This window comes from Notolepis coatsorum (genome assembly GCF_963971535.1).
Source record: "Notolepis coatsorum genome assembly, chromosome: 8".
Taxonomy (NCBI): domain Eukaryota; kingdom Metazoa; phylum Chordata; class Actinopteri; order Aulopiformes; family Paralepididae; genus Notolepis; species Notolepis coatsorum.
This window is the reverse complement of record NC_140172.1, coordinates 148,890,155-148,906,497: the sequence shown is the minus strand read 5'-3', so window position 1 is coordinate 148,906,497 and position 16,343 is coordinate 148,890,155. Positions and strand designations below refer to the sequence as shown.

Sequence of the window (16,343 nt, the reverse complement as noted above, 5' to 3'; positions counted from 1 at the left end):
AATATAATTTTTTTTTTTTTTTACATTTCTATAACCTTTATTTACCCAGGCAAGCAAGTAAGAACAAATTCTGATTTTATTTATTGTCAAAAGTATGCATAATGTTGTGTTAATTCCACAACAAGAGATATGTAATGTTAATTACCTGAAATTATTCCGTTTTTGGGGGGGGGGAACTCTGCATATATCGGTATCGGTTGATATCGGTTGATATCGGTATCGGAAATTAAGAGTTGGACAATATACAGATACAGTATATCGGTATTGGTAAAAAAGCCAATATCGAGCATCCCTAATTATATTTGTTATATTTGTCACGTATAAAGTACAGGTTCTGTACGAGCCCCTGATAATGTGCTTCATACAGTAAAAAAAAGTAAAAGAGGAATAAAGTCTCAACACTACAAATATACAATATACGATACAAACTAAAGTACAATGAAGTAAAAATGCAGACAATGTGGGACACAAATACAAATAAAAAAAGCTAAGTGGCGCAGTGGGCAAGGCGCTCGCCACTAATGCAGGAGACGCTGGGTTCGAGCCCAGCTCTCGGCATTGCTACCAGCTTGGCAGTGTTATGGGGTGGGAAGCTGGTGGGTGAGCATCGGACGTTGTGGACATCGACTCCTACAGGTCGGTTGGTGCGCCTGCGCAGCAGAATCGGGAAGCAACGGGGGGCGGCGTGTCCCTCCCACGCAGACCCTCGCCGCTGAGAGATCGCGCTGTGCAGGTGAAAAGATGCGACGGCTGCCTCCTCGAGTACCGGAGGGGACACGTGATGCAAGGCTTGGTCCACATTGCAGCCGGCCTGTGGGAGGCATGACCTAACAGCGTTCGAGACAGGGGAGGGTAGAATTGGACAATATGAAATTGGGATGGGAGAAAAATTGAAAAATAGGAGAAAAAGTAGATACAAAAAAAAAAAAACATTATATATTGTCTTTGCAGGTGTATCACATGACACAGACTTCCAGTGGCTCGCTCAGCTTCGTTACTACTGGAACAATGAGAATGTGCGCGTTCGCATCATCAACTGTGACGTGAAGTACGCCTATGAGTACCTGGGGAACTCCCCTCGACTGGTCATCACCCCACTGACTGACAGGTGTTACAGAACACTGGTAAACTGACTAATACACAAATATCTTTACGCCACAAATTCCCATTTTAATATATTTTTCATGCACGCATATACTGTATATATATATATGTATAATATGTTTATGTCTGTTATCCTGTCTGTCTGTCTGTCTGTCTGTCTGTCTGTCTGTCTGTCTGTCTGTCTGTCTGTCTGTCTGTCTGTCTGTCTGTCTGTCTGTCTGTCTGTCTGTCTGTCTGTCTGTCTATCTATCTATCTATCTATCTATCTATCTATCTATCTATCTATCTATCTATCTATCTATCTATCTATCTATCTATCTATCTATCTATCTATCTCTTTCTCTCTATGTCTCTCTCTCTCTCACACACACACACACACACACACACACACACACACACACACACACACACACACACACACACACACACACACACACACACACACTGTCTCTGTCTCTCTGTGTCTCTCTCTTTGTGTCTCTCTCTTTGTGTCTCTCTCTCTCTCTCTCTCTCTCTCTCTCTCTCTCTCTCTCTCTCTCTCTCTCTCTCTCTCTCTCTCTCTCTCTCTCTCTCTCTCTCTCTCTCTCTCTCTCTCTCTCTCTCTGTCTCTCTCCCTCTCTCTCTCTCTCCCTCTCTCTCTGTCTCAGATAGGAGCGTTCTACCTGAGCCTGGGGGGGGCCCCAGAGGGCCCGGCAGGGACGGGGAAGACAGAGACCACTAAGGACCTGGCCAAGGCACTGGCTGTACAGTGTGTGGTCTTCAACTGTTCTGACGGCCTGGACTACCTCACTATGGGGAAGGTAACACTACCTCACTATGGGGAAGGTAACACTACCTCACTATGGGGAAGGTAACACTACCTCACTATGGGGAAGGTAACACTACCTCACTATGGGGAAGGTAACACTGCCTCACTATGGGGAAGGCAACACTACCTCACTATGGGGAAGGTAACACTACCTCACTATGGGGAAGGTAACACTACCTCACTATGGGGAAGGTAACACTACCTCACTATAAGGAAGGTAACACTACCTCACTATGGGGAAGGTAACACTACCTCACTATGGGGAAGGTAACACTACCTCACTATAAGGAAGGTAACACTACCTCACTATGGGGAAGGTAACACTACCTCACTATGGGGAAGGTAACACTACCTCACTATGGGGAAGGTAACACTACCTCACTATGGGGAAGGTAACACTACCTCACTATGGGGAAGGTAACACTACCTCACTATGGGGAAGGTAACACTACCTCACTATGGGGAAGGTAACACTACCTGGACATCTCAAACGTTTTGGTTCCATTGCTGCTTATTAATTTTCATCACATCACACAAGTCTTGAGTTAAGTGATTGATTGAAAACCTTTATTTATCCCAGAGGGGAGATTCAGATGTCCATCACAGCACCAACAGCCATTTAAAAACAGTTAATGTATAACATACAATTATTTAGTATGTGTTAAAAACAAAGATGGACAAATACGTAGGGCTAAAAAGAAGAGCTAAAAAGGGCTCAAATAGAGCTAAAATAATTTGCTAGAAATTATGTAAAATAGCAAATCTAAAATTTTATTTTGACTTTGACTTTGAAAAAGAGATTTCAAGAGATGTCATCAAGCATAATTGTTATAATATTTGTTATAAAATCTTATTTTTTTTTTAAAAATTGTGTCTAATCTTTTTGTAATTCATATATATTTTTTGTTTTAGTTCTTCAAAGGTCTGGCGTCCTCTGGCGCGTGGGCTTGTTTTGACGAGTTCAACCGCATCGAGCTGGAGGTGCTGTCGGTTGTGGCCCAGCAGGTGCTCTGCATCCAGAGGGCCGTTGAGCTGAAGCTGGAGTACTTTGACTTCGAGGGGACGATGCTCAAACTGAACCCCAACTGCTTCGTGTCCATCACCATGAACCCTGGCTACGCAGGCCGCTCGGAGCTGCCCGACAACCTCAAGGTCTTTTAACTAGTGCTGTCAGGCGATTAAAAACATTTATCTAATTAATTACAGGATTTGTAATTAATTAATTAATCTAATTAATCGCATTTGAATCGCATAACCATTTTAGGCCTGATATTCTATAATCATATTTCAAATTGCATGTGTCCGGATGGCAGAATTCAGTACTGTATCTACAAAACCTTCTGTTTAATCATCTTCTCTTTATTCATTTGCTTAGATTTTTCAGGTCTGGTCAATTTTAGCATGGTGTTATTCACAGTCAAAGATAAAAAAAAATAATAATTGAATTGATATTCTCATTTGGTTCATTACAATTTACTCAAGCCTAGTAACAGACACAGTATTTCTGACACTGGGAATACATTCCCTGAGATCCATAGATGTCCTTAGAATCAGATACCAAGAACATGCAAATGGGCCATTAAAAAAAAAAAAAAAAAAATCTATAAATGTTTATTCTATGTTCTTATGGAATAAATGAGATACAATTATTATTTTTCTTTATATAATTTTTTTTAATTTTTTTTTAATACATTTTGCGTTAATTTTCATAACGTGATAATTTGCTGTGTAATTAATTAATCTAATTAACGCGATAAACTGACAGCCCTACTTTTAACCATAACAGTTGATCTAACACTAGTCCAATATTGTTGGTATCTATGGTGATATGGTATGGTGATATCTTGGGCTGTTATGTATGTGCAGTGTCATCATTACGTAATTATGAAACCCGGCCAATTTTCCGCCGTTGACTAAAAACACACCTCTTCAAATAAGAATCTGGAATAAAAAAAAGGTAAAAAAGAAAGAAAGAAAGAAATAACAAGAAAACAAACCTTCTTACTGTCTTTTTACTACTATGTACTCTACTACTAAGCTACTATACGTATACTACTACTTATCATGTTAATATGTCTATACTGCTATGCTACTATACTTATACAGGGGCGACAGTGGCTCAGGAGGTAGAGCAGTCGTCTGGCAATCCGGAGGTTCCCGGTTCGATTCCCGCTCCTCCTGGGCAGCGTGTCGATGTGTCCTTGAGCAAGACACTTAACCCCTAATTGCTCCCGATGAGCAGGTTGGCACCTTGACATGGTTGCCTCCGCCGTCGGTGTGTGAATGTGTGAGTGAATGGGTAAAAATGTGAGTAACAAATTGTAAAGCGCTTTGGATAAAAGCGCTATGTAAAAAGCAGCCATTTACCATTACTACTACTTATCATGTTAGGTTTAGGTTAGGTTTACTTTATTTGTTCAAGGGGGACAGTGTACATTAATAAAACATTTTACAAATGTAAATGCACCCAATTTTAGCCAAAAGGCTAATTTCCATTGGCAGTCCCCCTGCCAGAAGGTACAGGCTAAAATCCTGTGTAAAAAAAAAAGGGTTAGCAATAAAAACAGAATAAAATCAAGATAAATACATTAGAATAAAAACACAACAAAAGCACATAGACATAGTAGGGATACAGGTCACAATACAGTCATGGACACAAGGACAGAGCACATCATGACATATTAAGAGACCCAGACATAGACAGGCGCACCATATCCACACACACATACAGACACCTCAGTGTTGACAGTTCTGGTTTTCAATGAGCCATTCCCTAACCCTGCACTTGAATGAATGGTATGATCAAGTCAAGTCAAGTCAAGAGTTTTAATTGTCACGGCATACAAGTATACAATGAAATGCGGGTGGTCTTGCCCGCAACGATGTGCAATACAGTGGTACAACATATAATAGAATCCAATAAAAAAACAACATTGTGCAATAAACAGGTAACAGGTAACATGGTGTGACATCTCGGTATCTGTACATAGTTATTTACAGGGCATATAGGACATGCTAGGTAGCTTTGGTAGTGCAATACACTGTTCCTGTTATTCTAATTTAAAGTGGCCTTTCCTTTTGTCCATAAGTGTGCGGCATGAGTGTGTGCCCGCTCATGTTAAAGTGTTAAGTGGCTGCTAGTGTGTGAGCGTGCGTGTCGTGTGTGTGTTCATGTGTGCTTGTGTGTGGATAGTTCAGTGTTCTGTGGCACTCTAATTGTTTGAGGAATCTTAATATGTCTATACTACTGTGCACTCAGAGTGTAACACTCAAGCCTGTTACTATTTGATGAACAATGTCACTGACCCAAGAGGTACCTCTCTTGCTGACTTGTTGTTCACAATTTGTAAGTCGCTTTTGGATAAAAGCATCAGCTAAATGTAAATGAAAATGAAAATGACGTTGTTTCTCACTGCCTTGCGTCGTCTTCTTCCCCCACAGGTGTTGTTCAGAACAGTGGCCATGATGGTTCCTAACTACGCCCTGATAGCAGAGATCTCTCTGTACTCCTATGGCTTCCTCAACGCCAAACCCCTGTCGGTGAAGATCGTCATGACCTACAGGCTCTGCTCCGAGCAGCTCTCCTCTCAGTTCCACTATGACTACGGCATGAGGGCCGTCAAGGCTGTACTGGTGGCAGCAGGGAACCTCAAGCTTAAGTTCCCCGATGAGAACGAAGACATACTGGTGAGTCTTTATTCCGTCAGTCTTTATTCCGTCAGTCTTTATTCCGCCAGTCTTTGTTCGGTCGGTCTTGATTCCGTCTGTCTTAATGCTGTCTGTCTTTATTCCATCAGTCTTTGTTCCATCAGTCTTTATTCCGTCAGTCTTTGTTTGGTCTGTCTTTATTCCGTCTGTCTTAATTCCATCAGTCTTTATTCCGTCAGTCTTTATTCCATCAGTCTTAATTCTGTCTGTCTTTGTTCCGTCTGTCTTAATTCCATCAGTCTTTATTCCGTCAGTCTTTATTCCATCAGTCTTAATTCTGTCTGTCTTTATTCCGTCTGTCTTAATTCCATCAGTCTTTATTCCGTCAGTCTTTATTCCATCAGTCTTAATTCTGTCTGTCTTTGTTCCGTCTGTCTTAATTCCATCAGTTTTTGTTCCGTCTGTCTTTATTCCCTCAGTCGTTATTCCAGCCATCTTTATTCCGTCCTCATCTATGGTTTGTAATGGTTGCTGCTCTCTATGTTCTCTGTCATGTCCAGCTGCTGAGGTCCATCAAGGATGTGAATGAGCCCAAGTTTCTGTCCCATGACATCCCACTGTTCAACGGAATCACCAGTGACCTGTTCCCTGGCATCTTCCTCCCTGCGGCAGACTATCGGGTAGGACCTGTTGCTCTGTTCTGTTTCTGTTATTGTCTATTCTATGCAAATGTATGTCTATTTTACTGCACTGCTCTTATTCTGTCAGTTTCTATGCTCATTCTATGTCTGCACTTTATGTATTGCTTTTATTCTGCGCGATTCCCAATACAAGTGGGGCTTCAGATCCTGGAGGTGGGCGGGGCCTCAGACCCTGGAGGTGGGCGGGGCCTCAGACCCTGGAGGTGGGTGGGACCTGTGCAGGAACCTCTCTTGGGGTTGGACATTCTAACACTGAAATCTATTAGTATTTTTTTATATATATATATATATATATATATATATATATATATATATATATATATATATATATATATATATATATATATATATATATATTTTTTCATGACAGAAGTCTATTAAAAACTTTTCTTAATTTTAAAATGTTAATTTCCATAGTTAAAATCTATAGTTTAGTAATCTATGGTTTAAAATTGATTGACAGAAATCTTTCAAACATTTTCAGGGAGGTTTTCTTTATATCAATTATCTGCTAATTGTATGCCTGTCTATTATTATGCCAATTCTATGCTCATGCTATGTCTATTTTGTGTCTACATCACTGCTGTGAAGCACTTTGGGCTGCAATTCCTGTATGAAAGGTGCTAAACAAATATTATTAAATAAATAATAAAGTTATATTTAAAAAATTAAGTTTATTATTATTATTATTATTATTATTATTATTTTGAGGTGCTGTATCAGGGTTTCTTTGAACTCTCCCTGTATCTCTTCATGAATGTTCTGTCATGTCAGCTGTTTCTGGAGGCTGCTGCAGAGTGCTGTAAGAACCGCAACCTACAGCCCACACCCGTCTTCCTGGAGAAGATGATCCAGACATATGAGATGATGATAGTCAGACATGGGTATGTTAAACCTCACCCTATATTCATCTTTCAGTTATTTTCCACATTATCTTGACTTATGTTGTGGGATTCTAAACATAAATGAACCAGGGCACTGCGTGGATACAGATTACGTGTCAGCAGGCACTCTGGAAACCTCATGTCTATAATTATTGTTTGAAATGTGTTTAACCCTTTCACTACCACACTACCAAAGGGTTCTGCGACAATACAGAAGGTTAACACTTTCACTGCCACACAGCAAAGGGTCAACACTTTCACTACCACACTACAGACGGTTAACCGACTGTAGTGCGGTAGTGAAAGGGTTAACCTTCTGTAGTGTGGTAGTGAAAGGGGTAACCTTCTGTAGTGTGGTAGTGAAAGGGTTCATTAATAGCCTTTAAAATTAGAAAATATTAAAGACCTAATGTGTCGCAAACTACCAGGTCTACATGTAGATCTTTCGAATGCATTTAGCTATATAATAATAAAGGCCTTTAATCAATTTACAAGACACAGTTTCGTCGAGAATGTACAGTTACCCCCCCCTACCCAACCCCACCCCACCACCTCCAATGTACAGTTCCCACCCACCTACCCAACCTCCTACCTACCAACCTCCTCCAATGTACAGTTTCTTGTACAGTCAAATGTATATACTCTCTTTTTAGACTCTTCTTGTATCAAAAACAGTACTGTATTTGTAAATCTGGTATGTCATAAATGTATAGATGTAGCAGTACTGTCTATCTGTATGTCATGTATGTCATATATGTTATGATTAATTGAAAATGGGGGACCCTGATGTAAACAAGACAAACGTCTTTCTCTGGTCTGCATCCCCTTAACAATTGTGTGTATTGAGCCGTACTGTATTGTACCCATTCTGCAATCTGTTAATAACATTTTCAATCAATCAATCAAAAACACAGAGTGCTTGCCGTTAACCTTTTCAAAGACACGCCAAGGAGAGTTTCTCCTCCAGATACTGTAATATATCATGAGGGATATTCCTGAATGTTTTTCTCTTGGTATATCAGGTTCATGTTGGTGGGAGAGCCCTTTGCTGGGAAGACCATGGTCCTGCACGTCCTGGCCGACACGCTGTCCCTGATGCACGAGAAGGGACAGAACGAGGAGGAGAGGGTCGTCTACCGCACCGTGAACCCCAAGTCCATCACCATGGGACAGCTGTTTGGACAGTTTGACCCGGTCTCTCATGAGGTGGGGCCTGCTTCTGTACCGTTTTGACATCAAGTTCAAGTTTCTTTATTAGTTGTCATACAGAAGTACAGAATACTTTAATATAAAATGCTTCTTTCTGTTATGCTCCAGAGATTGTGCTAGATAAAAATAGATAAGTATAAAATAAGTATAGTAAGTATAAAATAGAAGTCAAGTACGTAGACAAAAGTGTTCAATATATACATATATACAATATACAATGCATAGTAGAAAAGTAACTGAGTTACAATACAATATACTATATACTATACAGTACAATGCAGAAATGGGATGAGGTACAATTTAGGTACAATTTACAGTAAGGTGTAATGAGGTATGGGTTGTAGTGCAAATTCTTTACCAATATATAAAGTGTGTTTAGGTGTCTAAAGTGGGTAAAGTGGGTGCTGCAGTGAGTTGTTTGTTTAAAGTGAGTGTGTGCGTGTGGGTGTGTGTGCTGTGAGTGCATTTGATGGTTGTTACATAGTGTTGTTGTCATTTAGCATTCTGATGGCCTGAGGATAGAAGCTTCACTTCTTCAGGATCGGTACTTCTTGAGAAGTCAAGTCAAGTCGGTCGGTTGAAGTGCAGCGACGGGTAGAAAACCACAGTTATCAGTAACCCTGTCACTGAGGAGGAGAGGGAAAGCGCTGTAGGAGGGGAAGTAGATGGTACTGAGGCCAGCCTGCCGTCAGAGAGAAGAGCTGTAGGAGGATGTACAGTAGATGGTACTGAGACCAGCCTGCCGTCAGAGAGAAGAGCTGTAGGAGGATGTACAGTAGATGGTACTGAAACCAGCCTGCCGTCAGAGAGAAGAGCTGTAGGAGGATGTACAGTAGATGGTAAATGTGAGTTAAATGGCCTAGAGGGCAAATTAAATTAATAAAATAAAATAATAGGGAGCAGCATGAGGACAGAGTGGAGCCGAGGTAGGTGAAATGATCCACTGTTTTAAGTGGAACACCGTTTATGTGAAAACTGGGAGGTGTAGAGGTTCGGGAAGTGAGTTGGGACATGACTTCGGTTTTTTTGTACGTTGACCTGGAGACCGAAGGATTGGTACAGGCTGGATATGGTGTCGAGAGCATGCTGCATAGACTCTGGACTGTGAGCTAAGATGGCACAGTCATCAGCGTACTGTAGCTCACATACTTGGCAGGATTTTGTCTTTGTGTGTGCCTGGAGCCGGCGGATGTTGAAGAGACTACCATCAAGGCGGTATTCCACATGGACACCGTCTTCACGTCACACACACACACACACGCACATGCACACACGCACACATAATACACATGTGATTACCTTTTGATTGACCCCTATGTGTAGCATAGATGTTTGACAAGGGGATTCTTCCTTATTATTAGGGCACACCACACGTATCTTACGTTTTAAGTTTATTTTATAAGTTTATATACGTTTTATTATAAACATCATCCCATACTTGTTGAGTGAATAAATTGGAATTTTGGACCCCATCTTACCCACTCAAATGAGACTTATGCTTAAAGCCCCTTGTGTCTGAACTTGGGAAGTCAGCCTTTTCTTTTAGTGCTCCAAATTCACAAGCTGCGTGACTGTGTTTCTGTCATCTTACCGTCTGTCTCTGTCACTCAGTGGGCAGATGGGATCGTGGCCAACACCTTCCGTGAGTTTGCATCGTCTGAGACACCGGACCGTAAATGGGTGGTTTTCGACGGCCCCATTGACACATTATGGATTGAGAGCATGAACACTGTGCTAGACGACAACAAGAAGGTAAATATGGTGTAATATATATAGGCCTACTTCTAGTATTACAGGAGTAAATGATTATTATTATGCATGTATATGACTATTACCTGTACTCTCTGCACAGCTGTGCCTGATGAGCGGCGAGATCATTCAGATGTCCAATCAGATGAGTCTGATCTTTGAAGCCATGGACCTGTCGCAGGCCTCGGTAAGTCAGCCATCTCTCCCTGCTGCTTTTTGGATCCAACACATATGAATTGTGCTTTGATGTGGATATGTCTTCCCCCCTCTCTTGACTGTACAGAGAGATATAACTGACTAGTTAACTGCCCCCCCTCTCTCCTGACTGTAAACATAGATATAACTGACTAGTTAACGGCCCCCTCTCTCCTGACTGTAAACATATATAACTGACTAGTTAACTGCCCCCCCCTCTCTCCTGACTGTAAACATATATAACTGACTAGTTAACTGCCCCCCCCTCTCTCCTGACTGTAAACATATATAACTGACTAGTTAACTGCCCTCCCTCTCTCCTGACTGTAAACATATATAACTGACTAGTTAACTGCCCCCCCTCTCTCCTGACTGTAAACATATATAACTGACTAGTTAACTGCCCCCCCCCTCTCCTGACTGTAAACATAGATATAACTGACTAGTTAACTGCCCCCCCTCTCTCCTGACTGTAAACATATATAACTGACTAGTTAACTGCCCCCCCCTCTCTCCTGACTGTAAACATAGATATAACTGACTAGTTAACTCCCCCCCCTCTCCTGACTGTAAACATAGATATAACTGACTAGTTAACTCCCCCCCCCTCTCTCCTGACTGTAAACATAGATATAACTGACTAGTTAACTGCCCCCCCCTCTCTCCTGACTGTAAACATAGATATAACTGACTAGTTAACTGCCCCCCCCTCTCTCCTGACTGTAAACATAGATATAACTGACTAGTTAACTGCCCCCCCCTCTCTCTTGACTGTAAACATAGATATAACTGACTAGTTAACTGCCCCCTCTCTCCTGACTGTAAACATAGATATAACTGACTAGTTAACTTCCCCCCCCTCTCTCCTGACTGTAAACATAGATATAACTGACTAGTTAACTGCCCCCCCCCCCCTCTCTCTCCTCCCGCCCGCTACAGTGAGCCGCTGTGGTATGATCTACATGGAGCCGTCTAGTTAACTGCCCCCCCCCCCCCCTCTCTCTCTCCTCCCGCCCGCTACAGTGAGCAGCTGTGGTATGATCTACATGGAGCCGTCTAGTTAACTGCCCCCCCCCCCCCCCCCCCCTCTCTCTCTCCTCCCGCCCGCTACAGTGAGCAGCTGTGGTATGATCTACATGGAGCCGTCTAGTTAACTGCCACCCCCCCCCCCCCCTCTCTCTCTCCTCCAGCCCGCTACAGTGAGCAGCTGTGGTATGATCTACATGGAGCCGTCTAGTTAACTGCCACCCCCCCCCCCCTCTCTCTCTCCTCCAGCCCGCTACAGTGAGCAGCTGTGGTATGATCTACATGGAGCCGTCTAGTTAACTGCCACCCCCCCCCCCCCTCTCTCTCTCCTCCAGCCCGCTACAGTGAGCAGCTGTGGTATGATCTACATGGAGCCGTCTAGTTAACTGCCACCCCCCCCCCCCCTCTCTCTCTCCTCCAGCCCGCTACAGTGAGCAGCTGTGGTATGATCTACATGGAGCCGTCTAGTTAACTGCCACCCCCCCCCCCCCCCCTCTCTCTCCTCCAGCCCGCTACAGTGAGCAGCTGTGGTATGATCTACATGGAGCCGTCTAGTTAACTGCCACCCCCCCCCCCCTCTCTCTCCTCCAGCCCGCTACAGTGAGCCGCTGTGGTATGATCTACATGGAGCCGTCTAGTTAACTGCCCCCCCCCCCCCCCCCCCCCCCCTCTCTCTCCTACAGCCCGCTACAGTGAGCCGCTGTGGTATGATCTACATGGAGCCGTCTCAGCTGGGCTGGGAGCCCCTGGTGGCGTCCTGGGTGAGCACCCTGCCAGAGGCCCTGCAGCGCCCAGACAACAGCTCTCTGCTGCACCAGCTCTTCCACTGGCTGCTGCCCCCGGCCCTCAGGGTGCTGCGAAAACACTGCAGAGTGAGTCGCCTCCGGGGCCCCGGGCTGGCCGGACGAAAGGGCCCCCGGGCTGAAAGGTCCCCCGGGCTGACCAGATGAAAGGATTTGTTGAATAATTCACATTTTGTATAGTAGAGAGCCCCTCGCTTAAAGGAACACGCCAACTTTTGGGGACATTAGCTTATTTGACATCTACCCTGGAGTTAGACAAGCAGATACATTTTCCTTTTCTTCTCTGTCCATGTATTAGGCTTAGGGAACAGCCGCACCTTTAGCCTAGCTTAGCGTCATTCACTGGAAGTAGGTGTGCCAGTGTAGCCTAGTTCCCAACAGTCACGAAATACACTCCAAATACAACTCCAAAACGTTCCTGTAAACATGTTGTGACCTGTGTATTTACCACATGGAGAAAATAAACTATTTTTTTTCAAAAAGCAACAGGGCTTTTGAGGTGATGAAATCACTGCGCCCAGGCAGCAGTGGTTCGGCAAAAAATAGCTCAGAGTATATATCTGCTTAGAAAACGAAATGTCACAAAAAAAGTATAATTCTCCACGTGGTAAATACACAGGTCACAACATGTTTATAGGAACGTTTTGTAGTTGGAGTGTATTTTGTGACTGTTGGGAACTAGGCTACACTGGCACACCTACTTCCAGTGAATGACGCTAAGCTAGGCTAACGGTACGGCTGTTCCCTAAGCCTAATGCATGCACTGAGAAGAAAAGGGTATGTATCTGCTTGTCTAACTCCAGAGTAGATGGGAAATAAGCTAATTTCCCCCAAAGTTGGCGTGTTCCTTTAAGAGTTTTACTCCATGCGGTTTTATTATTCACGTTGCTGTCCAAAAGAAAACCTTCACGTTTAGTTAATAATTTAAGCTGGTACATCATGTCTTCTCAAGTCGAATGATGGTTTTGTTCCCTTGCAGGAGGTTGTGTCCACCAGTGACAGCAACACAGTGGTGTCTCTGTGTCGTCTGTTTGAGATGCTCCTGAAGGAACCTGTGACAGATGACCCCGGGAACAAAAACATACGCACCTGGATCATGGTAAGACACTGAGAACAAGTGCGTTCTCAATGATCAATCTTTCCCAGGGGTTAAGGATACTGTGGGCCTGATACTGTGGGTTAAAGGCCCTGTGATCATCACTACGGCTAATTGAATTTGATTTGTGACTACTGTCTTTATGGGAATGTGGGTGGTTTGAGCTACAGATGTGTATCAGTGATAATCAAACCGTAAACAAGGAGGCCTATTGGGATGTTAGATCCTAGTGTGAAAAACGCTGTGATTTGATGTTCTATGCCGTGCCTTGACTTTGTCTTTTTTTGCTGCTGTCTATTTTATACTTATTTTATGTCTGCACATTTATGCCCATTTTGTCTTTTTTCTTTGCTGTGAAGCACTTTGAGCTGCAATTCTTGTATGAAAGGTGCTATACAAATAATGTTTATTATTATTATTAAGGATAGATTAAACCTCCCTCTTCTCCTCTGTTGTGCAGGCGGCCTTCGCCTTCTCCCTGGTGTGGTCCGTGGGAGGCAGCTGCGACGCGGACAGCAGAGAGAGGTTCGACGAGTTCCTCAGGGAGACCCTGTCGGGGAAGGCCAACAAACACGGCATCCCCGACTCCGTGGGTAAATGGGAGTGTCCCATGGACGACAAGGGCCTGGTGTACGACTATTCCTACGAGGTAGGGTGAGAAAACAGTCGCCTTTCAGTTGCTTTTTTTTTTTTTTTTTTTTTTTTTATTATCTAGAAATCTCACTGTGATCTCTGTGATCTGGCCTCCAGTTTAAAGGGAAAGGCCGCTGGGTCCACTGGAATGACGCCATCAAGAACGTCAACCTGGGGGACAAGAAAACCAAAGTGGAGGACATCATCGTGCCCACCATAGATACAGTCCGCTACACCTACCTCATGGACCTCTGCATCAACTATGGAGTGTGAGATTCCAGCCGTGTCCTCATTCTCAGTTTGTATATAAACTTTAAAGGAATCTAACCCAAACTTGTGACACATAATAATAATAATAATAATAATAATAATAATAATAATAATAATAATAATAATAATAATAATAATAATAATAATAATAATAATAATAATAATAATAATAATAATAATAAATTGTATTCGCTCAAAGTGCTTCATAGCAATGAAAAATACATAGGCATACAATTAGCACAAAATTGCCTGATCAAGAGCAATGCATAAAGTGCAGACATCAAATTTGGCATAAAATAAGTATTAAAGGGGAACTATTTTACTATTTCTTTCACTATTTGCGCACTTTTACACAATTCCTGTGAGTCTATGGAACACCTCTGTAATTTTTTTTTTTTTTTAATTAATTGTTTTGTATTTCTAATCAAGTACTCAAAAACAGCATTTTTCTACCTCAAGATCTTAAGCCGTTTTGAGGCTGGGCTCCAACCACTGTAACCCTAACCCTAACCGTGCCACATCAACTGCCACATTATTATGCAGCTGAGACATCTCTGACATCACAGATCAGCACATTTTCAGATGACTCAGTTCAGTGAGGGTGAATATTGTGAGAGGAGAATTGGAAGAATGCGCCAATATGAGAATTAGAGACATAGATCCTATTAATATAAGTCCACATAGCTAGGAAACAATGCTAAACACTGAAAAAGGCCATTTATAAGATAGTTCCCCTTTAAAATGAGCATAAAATAGACAGCAGCTAAATAGACAACATTTCCATGGATGTATCTCACTGCTCTCTGTTGTCTCCGCTCAGACCCATCCTGTCTGTTGTCTCCGCTCAGACCCATCCTGTCTGTTGTCTCCGCTCAGACCCATCCTGTCTGTTGTCTCCGCTCAGACCCATCCTGTCTGTTGTCTCTGCCCAGACCCATCCTGTCTGTTGTCTCCGCTCAGACCCATCCTGTCTGTTGTCTCCGCTCAGACCAATCCTGTTTGTTGTCTCTGCTCAGACCCATCCTGTCTGTTGTCTCCGCTCAGACCCATCCTGTCTGTTGTCTCCGCTCAGACCCATCCTGTTTGTTGTCTCTGCTCAGACCCATCCTGTTTGTTGTCTCCGCTCAGACCCATCCTGTCTGTTGTCTCCGCTCAGACCCATCCTGTTTGTTGTCTCCGCTCAGACCCATCCTGTCTGTTGTCTCTGCTCAGACCCATCCTGTCTGTTGTCTCTGCTCAGACCCATCCTGTTTGTTGTCTCTGCTCAGACCCATCCTGTTTGTTGTCTCCGCTCAGACCCATCCTGTTTGTTGGTCCCACCGGCACTGGAAAGTCCGTGTATGTGAAGGAGAAGCTGATGAACAACCTGGACAAGGAACGCTACCTGCCTTTCTTCATCAATTTCTCCGCCCGCACAAGCGCCAACCAGAGCCAGGTCAGCATGAGGAGCTACGGAGACGGGAACCTTCACATTTTAGGAATCTTTGTTTTAATAGGAGGAATTGTTCTTTGATATAATATCAGAGGTTGGGGATTTTATTTTGCCACGTGTAAAAGGAGTCCTGTGTACAGGATGCTTACTACCTGCTCACTCCCACGTCACAGAATCTATAGTACACTGCATACAGAAGATAAACTGATCATATATATATACAAAAGATATCTTGATGTACAACAACAACACCATGTTTAATTGATTTTCTATCTTCAAGTCAAATCTATTTATAAACATGAGAAAGGAGAAAACACTTCCCTTTACCCCCCCCCCTCTCTCTCTCTCTCTTTTTCCAATTATATGGTCTTGTTTCCCAGAACATCATCATGTCCAGGCTGGATAAGAGGAGGAAGGGGGTGTTCGGCCCTCCCATGGGGAAGAAGTGTGTCATCTTCGTGGACGACATGAACATGCCCGCTCTGGAGCAGTTTGGAGCGCAGCCCCCCGTGGAGCTCCTTCGACAGTACTTTGACCACGGGAACTGGTGAGTGGTCTGCTAGGAGAATATTAAAGGGGAACTATCTTATAAACACTTATAAGAGTGTTTAGCATTGTTTCCTAGCTATGTGAACTTATATTAATATGATCTATGTCTCAAAATTCTCATATTGGCACATTCTTCCAATTCTCCTCTCACAATATTCACCCTCACTGAACTGAGTCGTTTGAAAATGTGCCTATATGTGATGTCATATAGTCACCGCTGCATGTTAATGTTCAGG

General features: G+C 43.1%; 1 protein-coding gene across 1 annotated transcript in view; it reads left to right on the top strand.

The window, feature by feature from the left end:
• The window catches only part of dnah12 (dynein, axonemal, heavy chain 12), an 80,096-nt gene that overhangs the window by 19,810 nt on the left and 43,943 nt on the right, over positions 1-16,343 (top strand). The window contains exons 20-34 of the mRNA XM_084319864.1: positions 952-1,124; positions 1,752-1,904; positions 2,825-3,064; positions 5,354-5,599; positions 6,121-6,240; positions 7,036-7,145; positions 8,168-8,351; positions 9,966-10,106; positions 10,207-10,290; positions 12,008-12,196; positions 13,107-13,226; positions 13,684-13,872; positions 13,974-14,125; positions 15,423-15,561; positions 15,939-16,105. Coding sequence (XP_084175990.1) covers positions 952-1,124; positions 1,752-1,904; positions 2,825-3,064; positions 5,354-5,599; positions 6,121-6,240; positions 7,036-7,145; positions 8,168-8,351; positions 9,966-10,106; positions 10,207-10,290; positions 12,008-12,196; positions 13,107-13,226; positions 13,684-13,872; positions 13,974-14,125; positions 15,423-15,561; positions 15,939-16,105 — 2,407 coding nt within the window. The remainder of the gene's footprint in view (positions 1-951; positions 1,125-1,751; positions 1,905-2,824; positions 3,065-5,353; positions 5,600-6,120; positions 6,241-7,035; positions 7,146-8,167; positions 8,352-9,965; positions 10,107-10,206; positions 10,291-12,007; positions 12,197-13,106; positions 13,227-13,683; positions 13,873-13,973; positions 14,126-15,422; positions 15,562-15,938; positions 16,106-16,343) is intronic.